General features: G+C 41.6%; 1 protein-coding gene across 1 annotated transcript in view; it reads right to left on the bottom strand.

Moving 5' to 3' along the window:
• prkg2 (protein kinase cGMP-dependent 2) overlaps positions 1-16,976 on the bottom strand; it is a 97,854-nt gene that overhangs the window by 49,702 nt on the left and 31,176 nt on the right. The window contains exons 6-8 of the mRNA XM_055630417.1: positions 10,902-10,996; positions 7,808-7,876; positions 4,113-4,211 (exon numbers count right to left, since the gene is read on the bottom strand). Of these exons, the coding sequence (XP_055486392.1) occupies positions 4,113-4,211; positions 7,808-7,876; positions 10,902-10,996 (263 nt within the window). The remainder of the gene's footprint in view (positions 1-4,112; positions 4,212-7,807; positions 7,877-10,901; positions 10,997-16,976) is intronic.

Genomic DNA, 16,976 nt, shown 5'->3' with positions numbered 1-16,976 from the left:
TTATGGTGGTTTCACCCTGCTTGAAATGGTATGAAACCACATTTAAATGTGGTGGCCTTGCACCCAGCTTGAAGTGGTATGAAACTGCACTTGAATTTGGTGGCCTTGCACCCGGCTTGAAATGATATGAAACTGCACCTGAATTTGGTGGCCTTGCCTTACACCCTGCTTGAAGTGGTATGAAACTGCACTTGAACTTGGTGGCCTTGCACTCTGCTTGAAGTAGTAAGAAACTGCACTTCAATTTGGTGTCCTTGCACCCTGCTTGAAATGGTAGGAAAATGGATTTGAATTTGGTCGCCCTGCTTGAAATGGAATTTCAAGGAATAGCCGTGAGTCAACTGCCAGCCCACCAGCCGTGTGTGAGCTGCCAGCACAGCTTGAGGGACTGAGTTGCCACCCCAAGAATCCATTTGGCCCAAAATGTCCATACTAGCCCTCTGGAGACCAGTCCCTTGAGCCCACAACACCCATACCAGTGCTCCAGAAAGCCCCCCCTCATTGGCCACCAATATTGGAATTGGTGGAGTGATGGAATATTGCGTTGTGGGACCAGCCCTCTCATGTGAACATGGGACCCTCGCCACAATGCAGCCTCATACAGGTCCTTCAGCCCACTGAGTCTTTGCCAACCATTAAGCACCCGTTCACACCATTTCTACAAAAACATCTATTTTATTATTAGCTCTTCCTAGATTCTGCCACTCACTTATACACTTGAGGTAATTTACAGCGACCAATTATTCTACAAATCCATTCACCTTTAGTTTGTGGGAAAAAACCACAGAACCTGGAACTCAGTATAACCCCGTGGGGAGAACACACAATCGCCATACAGCCAGCACCAGAGATCAGGAATGAACCCGAGTCACTGGAGCTGTGAGGTAGCAGCTCCAGCAGCTATGCCACTGTGCAACCCACCTGCACTGCTGCACCTTTCTCACCTTCCATTCTAATTAACTGTATTCCACGTCATGGTATATTAACAGTGGCAGCTTCCTCTGGCGTTCCCATCAGATGGGGTAACCATATAACAGTATCCTCTTTCCACATATGTTGTCTGGCCTGATGAGTGTCAAATGAGCACTGGATGGATGAAGTGTAAGAATCAACCCCCAATTTCCACTCTTCCTATGACAGCATATCTGATAACTGTTTTGCACTACTCTGAAGTTCCCTTGGTATATAAATTGGCTCCTACAGTGACAATCCGATCCTAAACACTGCGCCTTTGTGTTGACTTCTCCATTTACTGCACTCTCTGATATTGCATATTTGGGATGTTAAGGTGTCTTGTAAACTGCACAAAGCCCAATAAGGATTTTCTATTTCCTTAGCAGTACCAAACTATAACATAAGCAATGCATGGCTGTACTAACAACAGAGTGTCCCTAATTAAACTCATTTGACTATCCTTGAAAAACTAAAGATGGGTACAGAGACATTTTTAGAATAATAGAAAGCAAATGGCTTGTTGGCCTTCATAACAAAAGGAGTTGAGTATAGGAGCAAAAAGGTCCTTCTGCAGTTGTACAGGGCCCGAGTGAGATCACACCTGGAGTATTATGTGCAGTTTTGGTCTCCAAATTTGAGGAAGGACATTCTTGCTATTGAGGGAGTGCAGTGTAGGTTCACAACATTAATTCCTGGGATGGCGGGACTGTCATATGCTGAGAGAATGGAGCGGCTGGGCTTGTATACTCTGGAATTTAGAAGGATGAGAGGGAATCTTATTGAAACATATAAAATTATTAAGGGTTTGGACACTCTAGAGGCAGGAAACATGTTCCCAATGTGGGGGGAGTCCAGAACCAGGGGCCACATTTAAGAATAAGGGGTAAGCCATTTAGAACAGAGATGAGGAAACACTTTTCCACACAGAGAGTTGTGAGTCTGTGGAATTATCTGCCTCAGAGGGACGGTGGAGGCCGGTTCTAGATACTTTCAAGAGAGAGCTAGATAGGGTTCTTAAAGAAAGCGGAGTCAGGGGAAATGGGGAGAAGGCAGGAACATGGGTACTGATTATGGATGATCACATTGAATGGCGGTGCTGGCTCAAAGGGTCAAATGGCCATATTTCCTTCACTGATTGAAATTTGCATCCAATATACAAATTACAGATTTTGCAAAGAGTTAAGGCAAAGGATGTATGGAAGTCCATAGTACAAATTAAATGCTTCATATAGCATAAGATACAAACCAAAACAACATTCCACAAGCAATCGGTGAGATTGTAACAGAGAAAATACTTCCTATTGCAGCAAAACACACAAGTGGTTAATTCTCATTTTAATGGAACCTATGCTAGTACTTCACATGGCTCAGGGTCTAGATTACCAACAGTGAATGTTCAAATCCATTTTTTGATAATCATTTCCTCTTTGCACCATTAAATATTAAAATAACCTGTAAAATAACTAAGAGCGCTGCACTTTGTAATGTTTAACATCGGATTATGCTTGGCACTGTACCTCCACCTGTAATAGTGGATACATATTACTGTCAGTGTGACACCTTATGTGGAGGTTGGGTTACTCTTTTTCCATATTGGATTAGCTAACTACATTCTGGACGAGAGTGGAGGCACACAAGAGATTTTAATGCCCCAGGACGAAGAAAAAAGGTATTACCACGCTTACTCCCAAGATTACAACATCAATTTGCAGATTGACAGCAGTTTTGATGCAATAAAATATGCTTAGACAGAGTACCTGAACACTACTTGGCCTGGCAGGTATCTCAGTAATTTTAATAAATAGCTGGAGTTCCATAAAGCACAGAAAGCTCCTTTAAATATGGGCATGTAAAACCACAGCAGCCCTAGTTTGACACTGCACAGCAAAGTCTCTACATTGTTTCTGCCTGTGCTGCAATGGAAGCTGAAACCTACCCTAAAATATTAGAATAAATGGACTTTAACAGCAGTTCCATCACTTCATGGAGACTTATCCGGATTATTTAATTCATAGATTGTACATAGCCATGTCATGGTGAGAGTTGAACACATATCTCCCGATGGTAAGGGTACACAAAAATGCTGGAGAAACTCAGTGGGTGCAGCAGCATCTATGGAGCGAAGGAAATAGGCGACGTTTTGGGCCGAAACCCTTGGGTTTCGGCCCGAAACGTCGCCTATTTCCTTCGCTCCATAGATGCTGCTGCACCCGCTGAGTTTCTCCAGCATTTTTGTGTACCTTCGATCTTCCAGCATCTGCAGTTCCTTCTTGAACACTTTGTCTACTCTCTCGATGGTAAACCTGGCTGTTTGATTGTTACTCCCATAATGACATTTGGCACACCAGGGGAAAACTATTAATTACCTCGCTAGCTTTAATCACATGTAGTATGTCATGAAAACATTCTTTGCCACATCTGACATGCTTCACCACACGTGATTGATCTGGTGAATAATTTATCTCACTCTTGATTCAGAGAAAAACAGAGAAGCCTATTTGGTCCCTGCGCATATTAAACTCAAACGTCCTCTCTATTTTATATGACAAAGTAACCAAAATCACACTGAAAACTGGGGTACCTGCTTTCTGCCCTCTTCTGCTAAGATTTTCACCATAAAACTTTAAAATGATTTCTGGCAACAGATTGAAAGCAGTAAATGCTTTCCCCTTAAGAGGTGCGGCAACAACAATAATGCGGCCCTGTGCTATCACTCAACAAGGCACACCCCTTGATAAGCGTTACGCAATAAACTGCAAGTTTGGCACCACTTCTTTCTTAATAGCTGAATGATGCCAAAAATGAAAATCTGAAAAAAACAGAAAATGTTGAAATACACTGCAGGTCAGGCAGCATCTGTGGAGAGAGACACTGCTATGATTTTTCAATTGATTTAAGGTCTTTGACGTGAAACTTTCACTGAGATTGTGATACAAAAGCAAACCATCTCTGAGCTGACAGACATAAATTAATTGAGCAGTATATTCCCAGCATTTCGTCCCACAGGTCTATATCAATATAGATCATTTTCATCTGTCTCAATGGGTGGTTTATACAAGTGAATATGTTTAAATATGTTAGTCCCTATCCATAACAGTGCTAACTGAGGGTATTTTAACTTTTTTTTTCAATATACGTTGATGATAAGAACAACTTACTTGGCTTGTCTCTTCTCATCATCTTTCGCCAACTCTGCCACATAGCCCTGCAGGTAGTTTTGGAGTTCATCATATGTTCCAACTGTTTGATTGAATGTTCTACCAAATGCAACAGGATAAGTAAATAATTAACATATTATTGTTTCTTAAAACCATGATTTTCTTTTTGTACTGGACTTATTTCAGCAGATTGGAAATATTCCTCGTCTGATGATAAATTCTGGAACTGATATATTTTGGGTGGTTCTGCAGAAATATCAGAGTTAAGATGGGAGAACACTGTAATTTTCAGGTGTCGGGATTTGAGATAAATATACGTAAACAGATATAATATTTAAACAAGAAGATTGTAATGTTTGTTCTGATAAAAAAAAAAAAACTATGATGGGGTATCAACACAGGAGGACACAGTTTAAAATAGAGAGATTGGATTTTTAAAGAGATCGAAGGAGTAAGTATTTTACAAAGAGTGGTTGATATCTGGAATTTAGTCTGAAGAAGGGTCTTAACCCGAAACGTCACCTATTCCTTCGCTCCATAGATGCTGCCTCATGCCCCTGTCCCACTTAGGAAACCTGAACGGAAACCTCTGGAGACTTTGCGCCCCACCCAAGGTTTCCGTGCGGTTCCCGGAGGTTGCAGGTGGTTGCCAGAGGTTGCAGGTAGTGGAAGCAGGTAGGGAGACTGACAAAAACCTCCGGGAACCTCTGGGAACTGCATGGAAACCTTGGGTCTCTGCATGCAAGGTCTCCAGAGGTTTCCGTTCATGTTTCCTAAGTGGGACAGGGGCATCACCCGCTGAGTTGCTCCAGCATTTTTGTCTACCTTCGATTTTTTTCCAGCATCTGCAGTTCTTTCTTAAAAACGTGATATCTGGAATATGCTATTAGAGGTTGAATCAGATATAACTGCCATTTTTAAGAGGCATAAATAGAAAAGATATGGAAAGATACTGCCCTAACATAGAAAAAATGGATTAGTGTAGATGGGCAATTGGATTGGCATGAATATGGTTGGACAAGGTTCCATTTCAGTGCTGATCAACTCGATGACTCCACAACTGTGTGACTGCAAAGTGGCAATAATAACAATATAGGGATTTCTTTTTTGAGGAAATGTGCTAAATTCACTTATTTCTGATTTTATAATTCACAAACTCAAATGTTCAGATATGTAATGATCCTGGTAGAAGTAAATTTGTTTCATGGGAGTTTATTATTGAATAATATGCTGAAAATGTGACTGCTTGGACTAGAGCAATGAAGAAAATAATTTCACCTTTGATGTATTCTATCATTTTGTTCAGAAAAACAAAGTGTTCAAAATTAAAGCAAACTGAATGTTGCACCAAATCTCAGCATACATAACAACAATTGAGCAATTGTGAAAATGTCCATGACAAAGTAATGGTAGATTAATAGACACAAGGTACTGCAGATGCTGGTTATTAAAAAAAAACAAAGTGCTGGAGTAACTCAGTGAGTCAGGCGGCATCTCTGGTTCACATGGAAGGGTGATGTTTCAAGCCAGGACACTTCCTCTGACTAATTGTGGTAAGGGGGAGAAATTATAGTAGGTTCTCCACTGTACTACAAAGGTAGATTGAGTAATGCAGACAATTGTGCAATGAGCCACCTCCTCGAGCTTCAGTGGTTTCAATGCTGCTCATCCTCACACTACCTGATATACGTGACTCCACAACTCTATGATTGCAGAGTGGCAATAATAACAATATAGGCAACTTTTTTTGCTTTTGAGGAAAGAAGGATATTGAATTATGTGAGGTAAGGGAAACTAGTAGAGTAGCTATAGATACTATGAGTTTCAAAGTAAAAGAAGTACTGACACTTTTGAAAAATATAAAAGTGGATAAGTCTCCAGGTCCTGACAGGATATTCCCTAGGACATTGAGGGGAGTTAGTGTAGAAATAGCCGGGGCTATGACAGAAATATTTCAAATGTCATTAGAAACGGGAATAGTCCCCGAGGATTGGCGTACTGCGCATGTTGTGGTAAATTGAATTAGTAAGTATGCAGATGATACCAAGATAGGGGGTGTTGTGGTTAATGAAGAGGATTTCCAAAGTCTACAGAGTGATTTAGGCCATTTGGAAAAATGGGCTGAAAGATGGCAGATGGAGTTTAATGCTGATAAATGTGAGGTGCTACATCTTGGCAGGACAAATCAAAATAGGACGTACATGGTAAATGGTAGGGAATTGAAGAATGCAGTTGAACAGAGGGATCTGGGAATAACCGTGCATAGTTCCTTGAAGGTGGAATCTCATATAGATAGGGTGGTAAAGAAAGCTTTTGGTATGCTAGCCTTTATAAATCAGAGCATTTAGTATAGAATGCATTTAGTTGTCTCTGTACTGTACACTGACAATGACAATTAAAATTGAATCTGAATCTGAATCTGAGAATCTGGGATGTAATGTTAAAATTGTACAAGGCATTGGTGAGACCAAATCTGGAATATGGTGTACAATTTTGGTCGCCCAATTATAGGAAGGATGTCAACAAAATAGAGAGAGTACAGAGGAGATTTACTGGAATGTTGCCTGGTTTTCAACAACTAAGTTACAGAGAAAGGTTGAATAAGTTAGGTCTTTATTCTCTGGAGCGCAGAAGGTTAAGAGGGGACTTGATAGAGGTCTTTAAAATGATGAGAGGGATAGACAGAGTTGATGTGGACAAGCGTTTCCCTTTGAGAATAGGGAAGATTCAAACAAGAGGACATGACTTCAGAATTAAGGGACAGAAGTTTAGGGGTAACATGAGGGGGAACTTCTTTACTCAGAGAGTGGTAGCGGTGTGGAATGAGCTTCCAGTGGAAGTGGTGGAGGCAGGTTCGTTGGTATCATTTAAAAATAAATTGGATAGGCATATGGATGAGAAGGGAATGGAGGGTATGAGTGCAGGCAGGTGGGGCTAAGGGAAAATAATTGTTCGCCATGGACTTGTAGGGCCGAGATGGCCTGTTTCCATGCTGTAATTGTTATATGGTTATATGTTAAATTCACTTATGATTCACGAGCTCAAATTTCAGATACAAGCAATTTTGTTTCATGGAAATTTGTTATTGAATAATACAATGAAAATGTGAATTACTTGAATCAAAGCAAAGCAAATAATTTCACATGTGATGGATTTGTCTGCTCCTCCAAATCTGCAATGAGGCCTTTTCCTATGATAGGATTGTGCTTCATGCATCGCACTGTTGTAATCTATTCAATCTTCAACAAGCCTATGCTAAGCCCCCTTTCAATGAGGCATCTGTGGATATCCTTCCTGTCTCAAATTCCTGTATCTTTCTTTGATAGGGTTGAGGATTGTGTGGAGGTGGATTAGTTGAAATACACGCTCATTTCATTGGCTGTGCTTTTAATATTTGTCTTTAGGTGGATGGTTTATGCTGCATGCTCTGCTATCTGCAACATGTAATCTCGCTACAGGGGAAAAGTTTTTGTTTTTTTTAATACATTCTCAAGCATTGTTTAGCATTTGCATGGGTAGAGGTTATTTCCCATGCTTATCTGCCTTTGAGAAGCTAGTAAAGATGTCCTCCTTCTAGAACAACAGTTTGCCTGATAAAACTCTGCCATCTTCATTTAATGAGCAAATGAGCAGTTTACAAGAGTTTAATTCCTTCAACTCGAAAGTTCAGGGTTTACCACGTGTACAAAACTCACTCTCTGTCTATGACAAGACATTCCACGCCATTTTCATCAGCAATTATGTTAGCTGACCTGACATCATCACTGTGAAAGATAAAAGACCAAAAGTATTTCAGAAACATATCAAACACTGCTTTGAAATAGACTGAGATCTGTCATCCTGAAAATTCAACTCTTCGCCTTCAAACAGAATAACCTATGCATCAAGTCAAGCATTCTCTCACCCCCACAGACTTTCCTATCTGAGCCTGTTTGCTGGTTTGTTAATCAGTTTTTTTTATTCGCCGAGATTAATTAACAACTCTGCCTGGTTCTCTGTCCGAAGTACAAGGGGATGGATGGATTGATATGGGAACATTTACCAGCCACATTCTCTGCAGGGGATTGCATTTGAATTGCAGGTGGAGGTTGGGTGACTGTGCTGCCATTGGTTTTTCTGATCTACACTCTCTGACCCCCTGAGGGAAGTACAACATCTGAAGTTTCACACCTCAGAAAACAAGCTGATAAATTCTCTGCAGTGCTATTACAATTTGAGTCCTTTCATTCCTTTTCTAACTTTATGTGTAGGAAGGAACAGATGCTGGTTTGCATTGAAGATTGACACAAAATTCTGGAGTAACTCAGCAGATCAGGCAACATCTCCAGAGAAAAGGAATAGGTTTCGGGTCGAGATCCTTCTTCAGACTGAGGGTCAGAGGAGAGGGAATCTAGAGAACTAGAGATGTCTATCCTTTTCTAACTTTGTTGATTTGATCTAAAATGCCTAGAAAATTGGTCCAATTGTATATGTTTCAGTTTAAAATGTAAATTAAAAGCAAAATTTGCTGTTTTTTTAAAAGTATTTGCATAGACACAAAATGCTGGAGTAACTCAGCAGGACAGGCAGCATCTCTGGAGAGAAGGAATGTGTGACATTTTGGGTCGAGACTCTTCTTCAGACAGATTTCAGGACAGGCTGCCTGTTCTGCTGAGTTACTCCAGCATTTTGTGTCTATCTTTGGTGTAAACCAGCATCTGCAGTTCCTTCCTACACACCTCTGATGAATGTCACCCTCATCGGGACATTGGACTGGGTACATCCGACTGTGGTTTACCCTGATGTAAATTTCATTTGGCCGTCGCCTATCCCATTTGTGATATCAACATCACAGTGCATGTCTTGCTTCAATTTTTTTGTGACCGACATTGGACCAATAGATTGTGATCCACACCTTCCATACTGTGCTCAGAACAATTGCGCACATCATGCTGAAAACTGATGCAGAAAATAGTCTGAGATTTAAAGTGATGTCACCAGGATATTGCTGCTGAATTTTACCTATCATCCACAGTTTCCTCTGAGAATTTTATTGCACTTAAAAAGTCCATCAGCTTGTGGTACTGTGCAATGTGACCTAAGCTTCTGATCAATCTCTGGCCTGATTAATGCTAATGACAATCTCTTGGAGGTACACAAAAATGCTGGAGAAACTCAGCGGGTGCAGCTTCATCTATGGAGCGAAGGAAATGGGCAACGTTTCAGGCCGAAACCTTTCTTCCTGCCCAATTGTGGGTTTTACCCTCTGGCCTAATTGTAGCTTTACAATGCGCTGGTGAAAATGCCTTTGACTTCAACACATTTCCTGGAGTTAGTACAGGAATGCTATTGCCACAATTAGCCCAACAATAAAAGTTGCCATGAAGCCTGGTGGTTGTATATTAATGTCGTTTGGAGGGTTTAAGCCACAATTATATAAGGATTAAACCACAATTAAAAAGGTTTTCTTAAGTTAAGGAATATTTTTGTTTGTTCTCAAATTTGATATTAGTGTTAAATAAAGTATAAGCAAAAGTTTTCCAAGGTAAATCTCAATCCGATTTGTATCCCAGGCATCTCTGGGCTGGGAGAACTGGAAACTCAAATGTTTCTCCAGAAATAAGGCCAAGCCTATTTTAGCTTGTGTGTCTTTATGAAATCCCATTTCAAGGAAGGATGAATAAAAAAATCGCATAGTCTCGAGCAACTCATTAAAACTACACATGTAATAGAATTGGTACATGGAGCTACCTTGTGTTTGATAATTGGTAAAGCTTTGATTACGTAGGGTCAATGCCAAAGTTGATTTACCGATGTCCAATAGTTGATTTTGTCCAAGTTGGAAAATACAGATTATCACTGAATAGAGTAACTATACCTCCACTGTATTGTAATGAATGGCGTTAATGATTGCCAGTTAACATGAACATTTATTTAGAGATGTTCTGTCCCTAGTTACAATGGTACAGAATCAGGTGGTCCCACGTTCAATAGTTTGTGTCAATGACCTTGCAATATCAGTTGATGTTACATTATTCAATCAATATTGTTGCACTGGTGCCAATAAAAGCGATTGCTTGTTAATTTCTTAAGCAACACTCTTAAGTGGCCTCCTACGGTGAAACTGGTAGCCGGTGTTCTTGAGAGAAAATAAGTGTCCGATAATTCCATATAAACAGGTTTTTTCAAGAATGGTTCTCCTTTGAATTCAATAACATTTATGGGAGCTTGTTCGAATATACGATATTTGTAAGCCGGGCAGTCATAACAGAGGGGGGCCCCATAGTCAGCGACCAGTAATGCCTGGGCAGGTCATTAAGCAACTTCTGCACATCTGCCCATGTCTAGGTTCAACTGGCAAATAGGATTGGAATCCTCCCCAACAGTGGCCTGCAATTGGTTTCAACATTGGCAGAAGTATTGCCACCTGAGTACTACTCTTGAGCTACCTAGCCATACAAGGTTTATCTCTCTGTCCAAAGCACTCAAACAAGTAATTCATATTAACTTACCACCCAAACTTTATTGTCTATTACTGAAGCATATATTTCAAAATCTGCTTTTGTTGAAACTAATGGGATTGATTTTCATCTTGCTGCCAAGATACAAGGCTGAATCTCCTCAAGGGAAGCTCGGAGTTAAAGTCTTTAGAAGAGGCTTGCGTTTGCATGAAGATGGGCTGCAGTGCATTAGGTTCCCCTGAAATCAACACAACTAAGTTTGTGAAAGTGAGTATAGCAATTAAATCTTTGTCCAAATTTAGTGCTGGAGAATAGAGACAAGCATGTCTGACTTGTTTACATTACCAACCTGACCAGAGCTTTTTCCCCAAAGTGTTCTCCTCTCTGCAGGACTTTGATCGTTTTTGGTTCCAGATGGAGCTCAGTGCTCTGAGTGACTTTAACCTAAAACCAAAATGAATGGTGATAAAGTTTAGTAAATTTAGCAAACAGTATTTACAAAATTTTAACATTTGAAATATGGTTTAAATGGTTTAAATTTTAAATGGTGGCATGTAGGTGAGGGGATACAAATAAAACAAAGTGAGACAACAAACATCTCTAACCTGCCCATTTAAACAGGGACATGTCAGTGGATAGAAAACTTCACTGTAGACATTAGGCTTTAGACTTTAGAGATATAGCGCAGAAACAGGCCCTTCGGCCCACCAAGTCCGCGCCAATTAGCAATCGCCCCGTATACTAGCACTATCCTAAACTCTAGGGATAATTTACAATTTCACCGACTTACAAACCTTCACTGTGACAGAACACCCATGATCAACAGGTTTTGGTAAAAGTGGCCACTTTAAAGACAGATGTGAAGTCACTATGTGATGGAAGAATAATTTTGATCTCTCTGTTAGGATACATACATTTCACGAAGGTCTATAATTTAGCTACACTGCAAGATATTTAAGAAAACTTAAGGAATGGAAGTTTGTATCAAAAACAGCAGCTGCAGACTTATGCTGCACCTCCTTTAAGTACTGTCACACAAAGTCCATCCATTAGCACTTACAGAATGAGATGATGAGCAGTTCTCAGGTGGCCTTACATAATGCCTGTGTAGTAACAGTTACCAGTGTAGCCTCAAAATAAGTGATCCACCCATTGGAATCAATTTAAGGCCCAAGAGGGAATGTATTACCTCGATTGGTTTCATGTCGGGGACCCCAATGCCTAAGCTTTGGAAACTGGAAATTTTATTTCGAAGCCGCATGCGCATCAATTCGCGAGAATGCATGCGGCGGATCAGAGTTGTTCGCAACTGCTCTGGCAGGTAAGTGAATTTTACTTTCAGCGAGCCGCTGCGACAGCGTTCCCAAAGTAGCTGATGGAGGTGGCCGTTTTAGCGGCTGTCGCCATTGGATCTCCGTAGGGGAGCAGGTGGCCGATTTATTGGAGGCCGCCGTGGAAGCTCCAGAGGAACTCGGTTTCATTATTGCCGGCCAGATTTTAGCCATCATGGAACTCCATTAAGAGTTGGGGCTGCCGGTACGGCTTGGGAGCTCACTGCCAAAAATAGCAGCAGACGATGTATTAATATAGCGGCTACTTTTCGTATCACTGCTAAGTTTACAGTGACTGGTGTTAGCTGCGGCCAGGGCAGTGGTCGGCTGCCATAGTGCCTATATAAATTATTTAACATAGAAATGCTGCTGAGGCAGCATACACTGGTTCAGCATTAAAGTCTGCCAATAGCGCCTACATTTTTTAAAATAGAAATGCTGCTGAACAGTCTGCCATAGTGTCTACAAAATTAACATAGAAATGCTGCTGAGGCAGCATATGCTGGTATCAGCATATAGTGATATATTACACAAATTAAAGGATTAAGGTAGTTAAAAATGGGCAGTTGCTGTTCAGTCACGTTTGTGACTATCGCAGCAGATAGGACATTTATGATCAAAAAATATATTTAAAAATTTGACTTGCTTTTAACACAGTATGATACTTCACTGGAATGGGTGGCTGTTCGGAGGAACTCCACTGAGGCTCCAGAAAAGAGCTCCTGGCTTGGGAAGCCTTTTGTCAGCTGTGTCTATCAGACACCTGTGGAGCTAGACCTAGTGCATGGTTGCAGTATTTCTCCCACTCTCCCACTCTGTCTAGCGTAATATCGGGAAGAAGTGACTCTGATTATAATACCGGCTCATCCGAGTCATATGGGGGCCAGAGGCGCTGTTACGAATGCATGTCAGGCAGCAGCTCCTGGTTCAGGGTTGCAATATTCCTCCCACTCGGATGAAAGGAGTGGTGGAGATGGTGCCAAAGAATATGCACATATGCCGGAGGCAGCACCTGGTTCAGGGTTCCAAAATTCCTCCCACTCGGATGAAAGGAGTGGTGGAGATGGTGCCAAAGTATATGCACGCATGCCTGAGGCAGCTCCTGGTTCAGGGTTGCAAAATTCCTCCCACTCGGATGAAGAAGTGATGGAGATGATGCCAAATATTATGCTCCGTATTACGGAAGCATGCACAGGCAGTTCAAGTCATATGCCTGTAGCTACCCCTGGTTCAGGGTTGGAATATTCCTCCCACTCGCAAGACTATCGGAGATGGTGTCACAAAATATACTCTGTGTTACGGAAGCATGCACAGGCAGTCCGAGGCATATGCATGTGGCAACGCCTGGTTCGGGGTGCACTATTTCTCCCACTCTATGAGAGTGTCAGAGATCAGTATGGAACTGACTCTGAACATGACTCTGAACATGACTATGTGCCCTAATCCCATGCTTGAATGCATGAGGTGTGAGAATCGCATAAGGAAGAGCTGCCTGCTCTTGCCTCAAAATTTGCTGTTCCCTCGGGAACTGACAAGCCATTACACGAGGAGTTGGCCAGTGGCAGCAGCTATCTAACAGAAATGACAAGCATGATAGACAAGGTCTGCAAATGGAACCTTGCTGAAGCTCCAACAAGCAAATCGACCCGGAGTCAGAGACGCTGGTAAGTAAGGTCTCGTTATTAACCTCCGTAAACTCCGAAATGGAGCAGTCTGTCGCCGTAGTTACCAGCAGGAAGCTGGTCTGACATATAATATAATTTATATCTGACCTGCAGGTTCATGTTGTGAATCAACAATGTATTTATAGGGAGTATGTGGTTTCAGCTCTAGTCATTAGGTTCTGATTATATGTTATCAGCGAAATGTATGAATAACTAGATAATGCATCTTCCGCGGCAAGAGAAGCCAAAACATTTTCCGTCCGTATGGTCAATAGAGGAACAGGGGTTCCGAGTGCAATCAGTGACAGGTCTGGCCAAGGACTAGAGGGGTATATTTCTGATACTTCTCAAGATTACAGAAACATGGTGCAGGCCGAATCAGGTTAGCGTTTGGTTAATCTGATCATGGGTTTACTTACCCAGTTTAAGATGGATGATTGGATTTCAGCAATTTATCTAATTCAGAGAATCGATCTTGTAGTTGCATACACTTCTATATCTATACACATGAGGCACAGATTCTGCTGTTTTGATAACAAAGCTAGTGGTGAAAGCCTATGCTGCCCTACTCATATTAAAGGGCATTGTGTCATCGAGTTTTAGGTAATATGCAAAATTTGCAGTTGATAAAACGTATGGGTTATCAGTAGATACCTTTTGTGATATAAAAAATGGGGCAACATGAAATTTAACAGTGCCATTTTGCCTATTCATTCACGCCATGGTAAGGCAAGCAACTTATTTACTCTCGGGCAGCTAGCTCTGCACGAGTGTATGAGAAGCTTGTGAACAACATATGTGAGTTATTTTTAAATGGAAGTAACAGAGGTTTGTGTGGCTTTCAGTTTGAGCGTTTATGTGATAGCACAATTGATATTGCTTGTGCTGCTTTGTCATTCTCTATAGTACCATAAGTGGGACAATAAATGATTGGTTATTCACTCACTGTTCACTAATGTTATGCAGGGGGTCTTTTATTTGACCACTCAAATAGACTATACCCATTGTAGTGTGTGATGTATATCAGTAAATTATTATGCAAATATTCTTCTACTATTTTTCTTATGGGAGTAGTATTTTTTTTAAGATGATTATGCTTTCAGCAACTGATCTCAGCACAAAGAACAGCCTTTACTCAATCTCTGGCTTGGTCTCTACGTCATAACTGACATTAGAGTAGCTTGTTATGATCTCATAAGCAAAATGAGTAGGATTGCGTACATTTGAGGTTGACAGCATACCCACCAGAGCAGAGATCGGGGATGTCATTAGGTATACAAGTGCACTGAGTTTGCTAGTACCTATGAGATGAAAGATAGTTATATTTTTGTTATTCAATAGTCTCAAGATATTGCTGATGGCTCATTAGCAGCCAATAGAATGGATTTTCCCTTTCATCATACAGCAAGAGGCTTACGTAGTGCATGTTAATAAATTATAAAATTTGGTTGAATATGTCTGGAAATATGCAGATAGAATTCTGCACAGTGTTGCACGAGTTATTGTCCAATTCAACAGTCTATTGGGACTATGGTCTGGTTAAGAACGATGGCCATGTATGCAAGTTAGCATCATGATATTAATAACCAATGGTTTTTCTACCATTAATGGTTTATCTGTTTAATAGGCCTTTCTCACGGGGCGACTTGACGCAAGATGTAACCAGAGTGAAGTGGTCGTGGTCTAGCACGATATCACACGATATAAACGGGGGGGGGGGGGGGGGGGGGGGGGGGGAAGGGAGGGGGGGGGGGGGTACAAAGAGTTCCCACGGTACTCAGCATTTCTGTTCTTTGTGCGAGTGATTTGTCCGTCTCCCGAGCTTTCCTGTTAAATCTTGAATGACCATTGTAAACTGTCAAGTGTAATTAAATCATCACGGGGCACAAATGACATGGGGGGGGGGGGGGGGGGGGGGGGGGGGGGGGGAGAGACTTCAAATAGGACGGGGGAGACGTATATACACACACAAAGCAGAGTTTTACTGTGTATGTGGGAGACACAGATGGACTGAGCACATTCTACCTCGGTCTTATGTGTGTGGGAGAGGGGGAGAAAGAGACGTACACTCACAGAGGCAGAGTCTCTCAGCCTGTGTGAGAGGGAGGGGGAGGGGAGAGAGAGAGAGAGACACAACACAAGGTGGATGTGAAATCTCACCTGCCTGGTTTTCAGTGACAGACACCCGCCACCAGTAAATGAAGACACCCCCATCTGTCTCCCCCTCCTCTCCCTTGACTCCCCCACCTTTCCCTCCCAACTCCAGTCCCGTCCCGACCCCCTGGGAAACTGCAGGGAGCAACAATTAACTGCTGCCTGCCCGCTGAGTTAAAGAGTTCCCATGTTAGTAAGACGCTGTTAGTTGCGCCCAAGTTTAAATTTCCAACGTGTGTTTCAGTAAAGAGTCAGCGCAGAATGTTTGATAATCAAAAACTGTCTGAATCAGCAAGTTAGACACAAAATGCTGGAGTAACTCAGCGGGCCAAGCAGCATCTCTGGAGAAAAGGAATAGATTCCATTTTTCGTCAGGACCCTTCTTCGGGATGATTGTAGTGGGGAACTCGAAGCAAGAAAAGACAGGGACAAATCAGGGCCAACAACAGATGACCTCAGCAGTTGATGTCCATATGCGGATGCAAATCTTTATTTTTTTAATTCAATCCCACAGAAGACAATTTTTACTCACCTTCTGTCCCCTCTGTCCAGCTTCCGGGTTCACCGTTTGCACGAGTTCCCACAGTACACGCAAGAGTCAGTACGGATATCGCACTGGCCACTACGTGCATATAATGTTGCAATGTTCAACCACAAGTGTACAAGTCACTCTTGGAGAAATTCAAGCTTGTTTGAATTTTCTCCCGAGTCACCAAGTTACACGAGCACCTGCCGTTAGCGCCACGGTGGTCCACGGTGGTCCACGAATGCCGTATGGTTATCGCAAGAGGTTCCCACGATGTTCAACTCTGGTTAACTCTTGCGTCAAGTCGCCCCGTGAGAAAGGGGTTTTAGTGTTTCACACACAGATTGGGTTACTGCATGAAACCACAGAGCTTTGAAGTCTTCACGTAGTCACTCACGTGACTTCGAAATAAAATAGAAAGATTAAACGAGAACTTACCATTTGAAGTTTGATTTTTATTTTATGAGAAGTTGAAGTGAGGGATTATGTGCCCTCCACTCCCAACCCTACTTCTCATAAAGATCATTTGGTAATTCTAAGCTCATTAATCTTCCTATAGCTTAGGCAGCAACTATTTTGTGGTTTCATACAGCTGCTCTAAAGTTTGACATGCAGACTGGTGGGGTCTTCACATAATCCTTCACTTCAACCTCATAAAATGAAGATCAAACTTCAAACGGTAAGTTCTCGTTTAATCTTTCTATTATTCACTCTATGCAAATTCTCCTCTTTTGAATTATTTGAAATTT

Source organism: Leucoraja erinacea, chromosome 1 (assembly GCF_028641065.1).
Source record: "Leucoraja erinacea ecotype New England chromosome 1, Leri_hhj_1, whole genome shotgun sequence".
Taxonomy (NCBI): Eukaryota; Metazoa; Chordata; class Chondrichthyes; order Rajiformes; family Rajidae; genus Leucoraja; species Leucoraja erinaceus.
This window is presented reverse-complemented; position numbering and strand designations above follow the sequence as displayed.